At 45.6% G+C, this 13577-nt stretch overlaps 1 protein-coding gene across 8 annotated transcripts in view; it reads left to right on the forward strand.

The window, feature by feature from the left end:
* The window catches only part of LOC112653817 (protein FAM169B), a 128225-nt gene that overhangs the window by 45895 nt on the left and 68753 nt on the right, over positions 1–13577 (forward strand). For all 8 annotated transcript variants that reach the window (XR_007409802.1, XR_004814771.2, XM_025438079.3 and 5 more), the window contains exon 4: positions 10995–11080. Coding sequence is in view for 6 of the 8 variants with exons in the window: in XM_025438079.3 (XP_025293864.1) it covers positions 10995–11080 (86 nt within the window). In the remaining 2 variants the exon portion in view is untranslated. The remainder of the gene's footprint in view (positions 1–10994; positions 11081–13577) is intronic.

The following is a 13577-nucleotide window of genomic DNA, read 5'->3' on the forward strand; positions in this document are numbered from 1 at the left end:
GGTTTTTTTTTTTTAATTTAATTTTTAATTTTTAATTTTTGTTTTTTAAAATATTTTATTTATTTGTTCATGAGAGACACAGAGAGAGAGGCAGAGACACAGGCAGAGGGAGAAGCAGGCTCCATGCAGGGAGCCCGACGTGAGACTCAATTCCAGAACTCCAGGATCACATCCTGGGCCGAAGGCAGACGCTCAACTGCTGAACCACCCAGGCATCCCTTTTTTTTAATTTTAAAGATTTTATTCATTTATTCATAGGGGACACAGAGAGAGAGGCAGAGACACAGGCGGAGGGAGAAGCAGGCTCCCCACAGGGAACCTGACGCGGGACTCAATCCCAGGACCCCGGGATCACGCCCTGAGCCAAAGACAGATGCTCAACCACTGAGCCACCCAGGCGTCCTACTTTCTTTTTTAAAAAGATTTTATTTATTTAATTGCAGTTTTTCTGGCTTTGAAACGTGGTGTCCTCACAAGCTCATGAAACCATGTGTCCAGGGACCACCTGGTTAGCAGGCACCCTATTATTGCAGCTTCTTCTGATCATGTGGACATTGGATCTTGGTGTTTGAGCCTGTGCTTTTCTGGGTATTGCAGAGGTAAACGTTGGCCCAGGTTGGGTTCCTCCTCCCATCTTCCACATGGGTGGAGTCCCACTGAAGTGGTTTTAACAGTTTGGGGGAGAAGAGTTCTGGCCAGGAATGCACCTGCTCTTCCCGGCAGTGAAGATGACTCCCCTGACCCCATCCCTGGCTCAGTGGGACCCAAGTTCACTTAAGCTAGAGGATCTCCGTGCTAGAAATGGAGGGCTCTGTTTCCCTTGAGCAGTGACGGGTGCAGATTGAAGAGCTATTCACAGTGACAGCGTTGCGTTTGGGGAACACATGTTGGCTATTATTTGGGATTTTCTTCTTTATTCCCTGTTAATTTATGGCACTTACTGTGAGTTGGACTTAAGCATAGGGGAAAACAGCATCTCGCAAACAAAGACATGTCATTCTTACCAAGGGACGAATGGTATTTGCAAAACAGGGAAGGTCCAAGGAAAATATTTCTAGTGCCAAAGATGGAGCCATTGTCTGGGGGTGGGGGTGCATCTGTGAGGCATCCGAGGGTTTTACCAGTGCCCTTTGGGCTGTCTGCACCTCTCTCTGCTTCCCGGAGTCCTGAAAAACTCTCCGTGCTTGCCCTGGTCCAGCCTGGGGCTTTAAGATTCCCTTTCTAGATGGACTAGCTTTGATGAGGGTTTCTTTCTGCCCCACCACCCCGCAGTCCAGGATCTAGGCACCCCATCTTGTCCCTCTTCCTTAAGTTAAGATCTAGATGCATGAAAACAAAAGTGCTTAAGGCAAGAAAGGCCTGAGAACCACAGGGAGGCTGTTGCAAATCTGCTGCAAACCAGATGTTTCTCTCTCCATGGCAGAGAGGCGCCCAAGTTCATGGGGCATCTGGGGAAGTGTTTTCCTTTAAGGAAGACATCTGTATGGGAATGGTAGCCCGAGTAATGCGATGTGACAGTTGCTATGTCAACTTGCGGATTTTTTCCCCTCCCCTTAAATTATTGACCGGCTTGGTCAATGTTGCATAAAAGTCATGCAATGCCTTGGAATGTGTTTATGTGCTGTCCTCTGCCAGAACTTTTCAGCGTTCTTTTTTTTCCCCCTATGTGTATTTTGCTTTTGGGAAGATGGCCTGTCACTTTGGTTTAACTATGCCCTTTTTTGGCGGAACTGCTTATTTCTTAGATTTGTAACGGGGCAATTGATGGCAGCTTAGACTCCAGGGGAGCCATCAAGGTGGGGCAGGGGGTGGGCAGTGGTGGGGGGGGCCTTAAAGCCCTTTCCGTTGTGATCAAAGAAGTGTAGACCAGGGACCAGGACATGAACAACTTGCGGTCAGTGTGAGGAGGTAAGACGAGTGTGTGTAAACCCTTCTGCCACGGTTCCCAGGATGCTATGGGGGCAGGGACCTGCTCTGCATCTCTGCTCAGCTGTGGGCTGCGTCTCCAGCTGCCTGCTGGCTGCCCTGACCTTGCTGTCTCTAACAGGCATTTCAAAACTGAGACTTTCACGTCTCCATCGCTTTGTCTTCACTACTGCCTGGTGAAAGCACCTGTGTCTTTCACTCAGGCTTGAGAGCTGGCTGTCACCCAAGCCTCCCCTGCATCTTCTGCCTTAGACCAGTCGGAGTCCCAGGAGTGTTTAATCTCCCCTGGGCATCTCCCTCCACACCCCTCCACACCAGCAGGACACTGCTGCTGTCAGCTCTGCTCACTTCTCGCCTGGATCACCGCAGCCTCCCGTTGTCCTCCCTGCCTCCAGCCTCACCTGAAACCACTCACTACACTCAGTGAGATCCTTCTCACTGGGCAAGGACAGGAACTGTAGTGCCCCAAGGCTGAAGGTGTAGCCTTTCCAGCATGCTTCTCCTTTTTAACTTCAAAAGGACTAATTCCTCCTACCTGGGCATAACCCAGCTGTTCTCTTTCTAAAACACCACTGTGATCAAGTCTCTCATTGGTCAGACTCTTCCAGAGACTTCTTATGAAGCTCATAACTCAAGCCTGGTCCTCACAGCCCACAGCTGTAAAGCCTAGTCTGGCTCAGGCCTTTTACTAGCTCTCTGCCCCAGCCTTCCAGAAAGACTGTAGTGGTCTGAATGTTTGTGTCCCCCCTGCTGTAAATTCATCTGTTGAAATCTAAACCCCAATGTGATAACATTAAGAAGTGGGATTTTGGGGAGATGCTCCATCCTCATGAATGGGAATCAGTGCCCTTACCAAAGAGACCCCAGAAGGCTCCCTTGCCCCTTCTGCGACATGAGGACACACCAAGAGAGGTGAACAGTCTGTAACCTGGAAGCGGGCTCTCACCACGACCTGCTCCTGCAACACCCTGATCTCAGACTTCCAGAACTGTGAGAAATATGTTTCTGCTGTTCAAAAGCCTATGCGGGTCTATGATTTTTTCTCATAGCAGCCCAAATGGATGACTATATAGCCCCCAAGTGGGTGCATGATTGCTGCTCATGTCTTGGAGGTGCTGGTCATGGTGTGTGTGGTCATGGCCTGGTCACCTGTGTTGGCCCTGCTGGTGCCAAGTACGGTGCCTGGCACTTGTCAGTGCTGAATGAACGGCAGACCCTTTCCCATCCCGAAGTGCCAAATGAAATCCTAAAGTATCCACTATGGTAAGGTTTTTCGGTGCTGGTCTCTCCATTCTTTTTGTTTTTGTTTTTTTTTTTTTAAGATCTTATTTATTTGTTCCTGAGAAACACAGAGAGAGGCAGAGACAAGGCAGGGGGAGAAGCAGGCTCCTGCAGGGAGCCCGATAAGGGACTCGATCTCAAGACCCCAGGATCACGACCTGAGCCAAAGACCAGGTGCCTCTGGTCTCTCTATTCTTGTCACAATGTCTTGGCTTGTCTATTCCTCACCTTTCATTTCTCTCTTTCTTTTTTTTTTTTTTTTTTTCATTTCTCTCTTTCTGACTCCATCTCCTTTCATGCCTCCTCTCCTCTCCCTGGCCCTGTCCTCTTGGCTCTCTGTCCATTCCTTCACCTGGAGGGGGCATGGAGCCTCTGGAACCAGTAGGACCCAATTCACATCCAGTCCTAGTGCTGCTGTTTATAGGCACAGGACGGTGAGCAGATTTCTCAGCTCCTCTGAGCCTCACTTGGAACACAAGAGTCAGCTGTGGCAAGCATGAACTTAGATGCTGCCCTTGGTGTTGTGCCAGATGAGAGGTGAGTGCTTGCACCTGTGGTTGTGGTAAGTGTTATTGTTTTCAAGCTGCAACTGGATCATGTCCCTTGTTTCTCCAAAGCATGGTGGCTGGCGGTGGTCTACAGAGTGCATCTGGTCCTAGAGTCCTCCCTGACTGGCCTCCTCCCTGCTCCCTACACATTCAGCCATGGGGCGCTACAGTTCCTGTCCTTGCCTAGCATGCTGTGTGCTCTCACATCTCTGAGGCTCTGTCACTTACCCCACCTGGAGTCCCCTTTCCTGCCTCAGGTACCTTCTATGGAAGACTCACCCGGCCCCTCAGGGGGAATGCCTGCTTCTTCCTCTCTGCTGTCCCGCAGCAAACAGCCTTGACCTGATTTTACTTTATTCTGCTTCGTGTCCCAGGCAATGTCTCTTCCTTTTGAGTTGTCAATGTTTAAGCCAGAGTCTAAATTTGATTCCTTGAGTGGATTTATTATGTGCTTTGCAGGTAACAGCGACTCAACACGTGGGTTCAGTGAATGGCATGTGCTTCAGAATTGTGACCTTTGTGGGAGTCCATGTACCACTTGGGCGTGCCCTGCTGGTTGTGCTGGAGCAGACGAGGAGGGATGGCATGCACAACCACAGGTGCCAGTGTTGTCCTCCAGGATGTTGCTAATCCATCACAGTGCTCCTTCCTCCTTGCTGAATGGGAATGTGGCCTCAAAATCCTTCTCGGGGAAGCTCCCCTTGGTCATAGCCCATCCTCCCAAGGTGACAGGTGATAAGCAGCTCTCCCTGACCTGTGCTATGGAAAAATCATGTCAGCTTCTTTTTTTTTTTTTTAAGATTTTTTATTTATTCATTCATGATAGACACAGAGAGGGAGAGAGAGAGAGAGGCAGAGACACAGGCAGAGGGAGAAGCAGGCTCCATACAGGGAGCCCGACATGGGACTCAATCCCGGGTCTCCAGGATCACACCCCAGGCTGAAGGTGGCACCAAACTGCTGAGCCACCAGGGCTGCCCTCATGTCAGCTTCTTAACAATGATTGTTTTGTATCTTCATTATAAAAAGCATATTTAAATAAAAAAATAATTTATTTCCTTTAATAAATCTGAGTAGACAAGATGAAAGGTTTAAAAATTTTGTTGGGGGCACCTGTTCAGTGGTTGAACATCTGCCTTTGGCTCAAGTCGTGATCCTGGGGTCCTGGAATCAAGTCCTGCATCAGGCTCCCTGCAGGGAACCTGCTTCTCCCTCTGCCTGTGTCTCTGCCCCTCTCTCTGTGTCTCTCATGAATAAATAAATACAATTAAAAGCAAATTTTGTTGGGAGGTACGGGGTTGGTTAAAGTGTGTGTCTTGATCAAGCATGGTGCATGCCACAGCCTTGGAAGGAAAAAGTGAGGGACATAGTGGTCAGCTTAACACTCTGATAGAAAAAGGAGCAGTCATGAGAAGATGTGGTGGGTAGAAACTTATCTCCACTTGAGGGAGCAGACAGGATAGCAGTGGTCAAGCTGGGGAAAGAAAGACAGACATTTCCGTGCAAACCAGAGCAGAAAGTTTGGGAGTTCCCAGGAAGAAACGGGAGTGTTATGAAGCAATTTCCATTGTCTCACTGACAAAAGCCAACAAGTAACAAAGGGCTTTTCATACTTCTTCGAAATCCCAGAGCACCAATTGGAGAAGTGGAGGAAGTTTCTGCAAACTGACACTGACAAGCTTCAAACATCTTAGGAAAGGCAGTTTGGTGAGGTGAACTCTTTGACCTAACCTGCATAGTGACAGGTGATAGGATGTTGTGGTCTCCACTTGACAGTGGGGGACTTAAGTCTGGGGGGTGGGGTTTAAGGTCACATAACTAGTAATTCGAGAAGCCAGAATTTGAACCCCATCTGGTTCTGAAGTCTGTCTTTTTCCTACACAGGTGCATAGGGCTGTATCTAAATATTTCATGTCCTCTTGCTTTCTGCTAGCAGTAAAGTCTGTTAGAGATTGGTAAATGAATGAAGCTTAGAGTTTGTTGAGATGGTGTTTGTGAAGGGTGAGTGGTCTGTGTCTAGCTTCATTTTTATGTGTGTGGATGTCCAGTTGTTCCAGCAACATATGTTGGAAAGACTTTGTTTCATTGTATTGCCTTTGCTCCTTTATCAAAGATCAGTTGACTATATTTATGGGCTTTCCGTTCTGTTCCATTGATCTTTTTGTCTCTTCTTTCGCTAAACCACACTGTCTTCATTACTGTAGCTTTATAGTAAGTCTTGACATTGAATAGTGTCTTTCCTTCAAATTTGTTCTCCTTCAGTCTCGTGTTGGCTATTGTGGGTCTTTTGCCTCTCTATATAAACTGTAGAATCAGTGTGTTTATATGCACAAAATAACTTGTTGGTATTTTGATTGGGATTGCACTGAATCAATAGATCAAATTGGGAAGAACTGACATGATGACAATATTGAGTCTTATCCGTGAGCATACAATATCTCATTATTTAGTCCTTTGATTTTGTTTTTCAGTGTTTTGTAATTTTCCTCATAGATCTTGTAGATATTTTGTTAGATTTATGCCTAATATTTCATTATTTGGGGTGCTGATGTAAATGGTTTTGTGTTTTTAATTTCAAATTCCACTTACTCATTGCTGGTATATGGGAAAGCAGTTGGTTTTTGTATATTAGCTTTGTGTTCTGAAAACTTGCTGTAATCAATGTTTGCAGCCCTATCTTTCCATTGTTTGGTCTCATTCTAGCTATTCTTGCTGTTTGAGATGCCCTGAGTGTGGCCTTGGACTTGTAGGGTTCTGTGCTTCTGCTTACAGGTTACCTTGCCTGTAGCGCCCTTGCCTATTGTCTCTGCCTGTTGAAACCTTACCCATTGATCTAGAACCCAAGCTGTCTGAAATCCTAGGGGATGTTTTCCCAACACCCCTCCACAGAATTGCCTCTTTCCTCTGGGTCCTGGTGACACGTTGGCTCCTATCTTGAGTCCAGTACCTTTAATGCACTGGCCTGTACTGGAGCAGCTTGTTTACTGCTCATTCTCTTCCTTTGCAGGCTGTGAACTCCCAATGGCAAGGATGGGGACTTATTCCTCAGCCACTGAGGGCCCAGGACAGACAGCACTATTCATGTGTTTAGGAACTCGGCCATGGGTAGTTGAATACAGTTGATCATGCTGAGCTTCCATGAAGCCAGGCCACTGGGAGTCAGCCGTAGGGACCTCCCTGTCTTAAGTTGTTTGGGAAACCTTGGAGTGTCACAGAACAGAATTCATTACTGGCATTTCTTTGTGGTCTACATCGCCTGTCACTCAGTGGGGCAGGGAAATTAAATTCATGCAGCAAGGCTGGCCTTTAACTCACAAGGCCCTGTTGATTGTTGTCACCACTGGACAGCTTTCTGCGAGTATCCAGTCTCTGCTCAGGCCCTAGATGGGAGACAGCCTAGAGGAGACTGATGATGTTTTCTTTTAAAACCACAGATGTGTGGCTTCCGCTTTCTAACCCTTGGCACTTGCTGGCTTCAGGGTCTTAAGTGATGCCCTGAGGCTGGCTCTTCAGTGCCTGTCAGACCCCAGGATCTGTCCTTTGTCCTTGCTGAGCTGGATACAGTCTCTCTCCCGGGGCTCTGCCACCATTCTGTCCTGCTGTTTCCTCTTGACGAGGTATTATGCTTCTCTGATCAAAAGCTGCTAGTTTCCAGAAGGCTGATTCTGTTTTTTTTAGGAGTTGGTTTGGAGGACAATTTATTTTAGGCCTGTTAAATTTGATTGGACTTCACCTTCATTTTATGTATCCTTAGCAGCTTAAGATGTGTTTTGAAAAAAACAGTTCAATCTATTTTGTGACAACTGGTGTGACTAATTAATGCTCCTCAGTACACCGTGAAGCTTGCAAGGCACCACACAAATGCCAAATCATAACACGTGTCCTGTTTGAAACTGTCTTAGCAAATTGAACATCTGTATTACAGTAATATACTGTATTAGTAAATGAAACATCTTTTATTGATTCACCTTGTTAAGCAGGAAAATAATCCTTATGGCTTTATAAACCTCCTGTAAGTTCTAGTAGGTGCCATTTTGAACATGAATTTAATTGAATAAATGAAGGCAGGTGTCAAGCATTTAATTGGCCCTTCTCTCTCAGCCAGCTCAATCAATTTTGGAACTATTGTTGATGATGTAATTCACCGATGATAGGAAAATGACATAGTGAATTAGATGCTATTGGTCTTTGGGGAGGAGGGGTTGGTTGGGCAGAGTTAATGCTTAATAACTGACTAATATCGTAACCTGGGCTTTCCAGAGTTTTCTTTCTTTCTTTTCTTTTCTTTCAAGATTTTATTTATTTATTCATGAGAGACACAGATAGAGAGAGGCAGATACACAGGAAGAAGGAGAAGCAGGCTCTATGCAGGGAGCCTGATGTGGGACTCAATCCCGGGACTCCAAGATCATGACCTGAGTCAAAGGCAGACGCTCAATCACTGAGCCACCCAGGTGCCCCTTCCCATAGTTTTCTACTAGAGTTCCTCAAAGAGCAGACAGAAATTGGGAAGAAAGTGGTAGTAAGCTTAACCTGATTGGCCCACAAAATTGGTGTCAAAATATTGAGCCTAATATTAATGTTCAAATGACTTTTGTTTTCTATTCCATGTTATTTTCCTATACATCTTCAGCTAAAAAGATTTGACTGGGAAGGTGCCTCTTTTTATTGTATGGTTTCTGGACCCGTCAGGCTCAGACGCCTGGAGACGCTGGTATAAAAATGGCAATTTTATAAAAGATACCAGAGGAGAAACTGTAGTACATCCAGACAATGGAATATTATTCAGTGCTAAAAAGATTTTTGAGATCTCTAGCCATGAAAAGATAAGGGGGAAACTTAAAGGCATATTACCAAGTGAAAGGGGCCAATCTGGAAAGGGCTACATACTGTATGATTCCAATTAAGTGACTACTGGAAAAGGCAAAAGTAGAGAGAGACACACACAAAAGTATAGAAACAGTAAAAAAAAAAAAAAAAAAAAAAAAAAAATCAGTAGTTGCCAAGGGTGGAATGGGGATGGGAGGAAGGTGTTAATAGATGGAGACCAGAGAATTTTTAGGGCAGTGAGAATACTCTGTATGATACCATAATAATAGATGCATGTCATTACACATTTGTGCAAACAAATGTACAATGTATAACAAGAGTGAACCCTAGTGTAAATTATGGCTCTGGTGACTATGATGTATCATTGTAGGTTTGTCACTTGTTCAAACATTCCCACTCGGTGCAGATGTTGACAGTGGGGGACACTATACATATGTGTGGGCAATGGGAGGTCTCTGTACCTTCCTCTCAATTTTGCTGCGAACCTAAACTTGCTGTAAAAAATGATCTTAATTTAAAAAAACAAAACAAAACAGAAAACAACCAAAGTAACTTTGGTTAATCAAGGAAAGGAGGGTTGTCCAGCTGAGAGGCAAGAGACAGAGGCCATGATTAGATTTGTCTTTGGAGTGGCCACTCAGTAGGGATGGATCAGGAGGGGAGACTGAGGCAGGGGACCAGGTGAGCACTGTCACAGTCTTCTGTGGATGGTGGCCTGGACCCTGCTGGCATGTGGAGCTGGGGACCAGGGGATGGAGTCCATTATGAGGCAGCAGGTGGAATTAATTGATTTAGTGGCAGTGGTAGGGAGGAGGGAGAACTGACATTTGTCAGCTGTCACCAAGCACGTTTGACACACTGGGCCCTGTGGTGGGTGTTTCACACCCAGTCCTCATCAGAACTTGTCAGCCATCTCAGGTGGTAGGTTTGGACAACTCTGATGAGGAGTTGTAGAGGTCATCTCTATAATAGGACAGAATCCATAGGCCTTGGGGACTATCTAGAGTGGGGTAGGGCAAGAGTTGGGGGAGAAGAGATGTCTCTTCTTTCTCCTGCAGAATCAGCCCTGGAGCTTCCTTATTCAAAGGCATTCCTACCACCCCTGCATGATTTGCCCCATTTCCTAACAAGTGACTCATTTCTGGCTTCTGCTAGAGAGCACTGCACTTGGGAGTCCAGTGGCTCTAGCTGGCTGCCTTCAAGCTACTTTACCTCTCAGAGTGTTGGTGTCCTCCTCAGAAAAACGCAGGTGACAGTTTCACTGTGAGAAGGGAAAAAAAAATCACGGAAAAGAAGTCATTGCCAGGCCCAGGGCTGAGGGCGATAAGAAGATTCTGTGCTCGAGGGGCGAGCTGGGTGGTTCAGTCAGTTTAACATCTGCCTTCAGCTCATTTTATGATCTCAGGGTCCTGGGATGGAGTCCCGTATCAGGCTCCCAGATCAGCGGGGAGTCTGCTTCTCTCTCTCCCTCTGCCCCTCCCCCTGCTTATGCTTGTTCTCTCTCTCAAATAAAATCTTAAAAAAAAAAAAAAAAGAAAAAAGAAGGGACACCTGGGTGGCTCAGCGGCTGAGCATCTGCCTTCAGCCCAGGGCGTGATCCCCGAGTGCCGGGATCAAGTCCTACATCCGGCTCCCTGCATGGAGCTTCCTTCTCCCTCTGCCTGTATCTCTGCCTCTCTCGCTCTCTGTGTCTTTCATGAATAATAAATAAAATCTTAAGAAGAAGAAGAAGAAGAAGAGGAAGAGGAAGAAAGAAGAAGAAGAGGAGGAGGAGGAGGAGGAGGAGGGGGAGGAGTACTACTACTACTACTACTTGGGTGGCTCAGCAGGTTAAGCATCTGCCTTCAGCTCAAGTCGTGATCCTGGGGTCCTGGGAACAAGCTCTGCATCGTTGGGCTCCCTGCTCCATGGAGGGTCTACTTCTCCCTCTCCCTCTTGATACCCCTGCTTGTGCTCTCTCTGTCAAATAAATAAATAAAATCTTTAAAAAAAAAAAAGATTCTGTGCTCAATGCCCTTTGATAATGTTGGATTGACTAAGTGGGGAGTTCTGAGTTGTGGCACATAATTGGATTTCTTGAGAAAACAATGTAATTTTTTTCCATCAAATTTGTCAGTGTTGGTGTGTAGCATTTTTTGCCCTATAGCATCAGGACACACACATCTTGTTTTGGAGGTGGCCATGGGCCACCTGTGAAGACTTCTGTGAAGACCCCTTCAGGTCAGAGTGGCCACTCTGTCCTGGTCTGTGCTGACAAAGAACTAAGCTCTAGCAATACCACCTGCTTCACCAACACAGACTTGTGTCGTTTGCACCTTCGCAGCGAGTGGTTGCATGCTTTTGAAATTGCCCCTCTGGTGGCCGGGTGGCTGCTGGCACATCATCATTTTCTCTTGGCTTTCTCTTCAGTGGTGGCTGTTTACATAAAGGAGTTCTGGTGGCCCACCGAAGATGTGCTAAGAACCTCTGATCCTGCAAGAGAAGGTCTGATGAAGGTGAGATGGTGAAAATTTATATAGATATTGCAAAACAGGTTTTAAAGTCACTAAGCTTATTAGCATTTACTAATTGAAAGTAGCCTGCTCGGGTGGATTAGTTTTCTAGTGTTGCTCTAACAGAGTTTCACAGACCACCGGGGGCAGGGGTTGGGGGGCTGAAACAACAGAAATGTATTGAGAAATACATGAGACTGTACTGTCTCACAGTCCCTGAGACTATAAGCGTGGAATCAGTGTTCTTTCTGAGGGTCATGAGGGACAATCTGTCCCCGGCCTCTGTTTTGGCTGCTGCTGGCCTCAGGCATTCCTTGACTTGTAGATAGCCTTTTTCCTGTGTCTTCACATCATCTTCCCTCGGTGTGGGTGTGTCTGTCTCTGTCCAGATCCCCCCTTTCTTTCTTTTTTAAAGATTTTATTTATTTATTCATGAGAGACACAGAGATATGCAGAGACACAGGCAGAGGGAGAAGCAAGCTCCCCGTGGGGAGCCTGATGCAGGGCTCGATCCCTGGGATCGTGTCCTGAGCCAAAGGCAAACACTCAACCACTGAACCACCCAGGTGGCTCCAGATTCCCCTTTCTATATGGACACCAATCATATTATTAGGGACCACCCTAATGACCTCATTTTCACTTGATCATCTGCAGAGACCCTTATTTCTAAATAAGTCACATTCACAGGTACTGGGTGTTAGGATTTCCAGCATCTTTCTGGGGGACCCAATTCAATCTAGAATGCCCTGCCAGGAAGGAAAATAGTAATAAATGGCCCTATGGAACAGACATCTGGCTATATGCAGATCTCTCTTACTCTCCTGAGGGTCCTCTCTTGTCTTAGTTTTATTTTATTTTATTTTTTAAAGACTTTATTTATTCATGAGAGACACACACACAGAGGCAGAGACATAGGCAGAGGGAGAAGCAGGCTGCACATAGGGAGCCCGATGTGGGACTCAATCCCAGGACTCTAGGATTACGCCCTGAGCCAAAGGCAGACGCTTAATCCCTGAGCCACCCAGGCATCCCTCTTGTCTTAGTTTTAAAATTTAAATCCCCAGCATCTCTCTAGCGGGTAGGAAGATTCTGCTTATTATGTTCAAGTAATGTTTATTGGTACTTACTCTGAGTCAGACACTATGTTAGGTACTCGCCTATGTCCTCAGACTCCTTACAGGGATTGTCTGCTTTTAGAATCCTCAAGGTATTTCTTTTGCAGATGAAGAAATTGAGGCTGAGCCACACAGTTAGTGAGTGACTTAACTGGACACAAATTCCAGTTTCTTTGACATCAGGCCTGGAGGTTTTTGATGTGCTGTGGCTTCATAGAACAGTTCTAAAGCCAAAACCTAGGAGGATGGCAGGGGTGAGGGCAAGTGCCACAGCAGCTCCTCAGAGTCCCTATGGTGTCTTCTCCTTTGCCGTTTGGCTAGGGCAGAGGCTGAGGAGAAAGGTAATAACTTGTGAAGAATTTAGACTATTTACATCATGTCTGCCCATTTTAATTTGATTGGCATATTTATCTTAATTCTATAGAATTGGAGTTCTTCTTGGCAATCTTAAAATGATGGCTCTGTCCACAGTTGTCTGGAATTCCACTTGATCTTCCTCACTGGGACCTGTAAATACTGAATGAAATATCAATATTCTTTTGGGTTTGGTTTAGAGAATGAATTGATAACTTGTGTTTTTTCCCCTGTATCAAACAATTAAAAAAAAACAAATTCTGTTTTTTTCCTTCACACAAGTTCATTGAAATCTAATACACATGCTGTCAATTTCATCCTTTCAAAGTATACAATTTGGTGATTTTCAGAATTTGCAGAGTTGTGCATCAGTCACCACTATTGAATTCTAGAGTGTTTTCAGCATCCCCCAAAAGAAACCCCTTACCTATCAGCAGTCACCTCTCATTTCTCTTTCCCCAGACCCTCACAAGGAATCTACTTTCTGTCTCTGTGAATTTGTCTATCCTGGACATTTCTCATTCCCAGAATCAGATAATATGTAGTCTTTTGTGTCCGGCTTCTCTCGCTGAGCATGTCTTTAAGGATCATCCACATTGTAGTGTGTCAGAATTCCATTGCTTTTTAGGATTGGATAGTATCCCACTGCATGGTTAGAGCATGTGTGTTTATCCGTGTATCTGTTAGTGGAATAATGTCACCATGAACACCTGTGTTTTTTTTTTTTTGTTGTTGTTGTTGTTGTTGTTTTAAAGATATTTATTTATTTATTCATGAGAGACACAGAGAGAGAGGCAGAGACATAGGCAGAAGGAGAAGCAGGCTCCATGCAGGGAGCCCGATGCGGGACTTGATCCCGGGACTCCAGGATCACACCCTGAGCCAAAGGCAGATGCTCAACTGCTGAGCCACCCAGGCGTCTTTCACCATGAACATCTGTGTACAAGTTTTTGTGAGTAAACGTATTTTCAATTCTGTTGGGTACATACCCAGGAGTAGAATTACAAGTCATAATGGTAATTCACTATATA

Source organism: Canis lupus, chromosome 3 (assembly GCF_003254725.2).
Source record: "Canis lupus dingo isolate Sandy chromosome 3, ASM325472v2, whole genome shotgun sequence".
In the NCBI taxonomy this organism is placed as follows: Eukaryota; Metazoa; Chordata; class Mammalia; order Carnivora; family Canidae; genus Canis; species Canis lupus.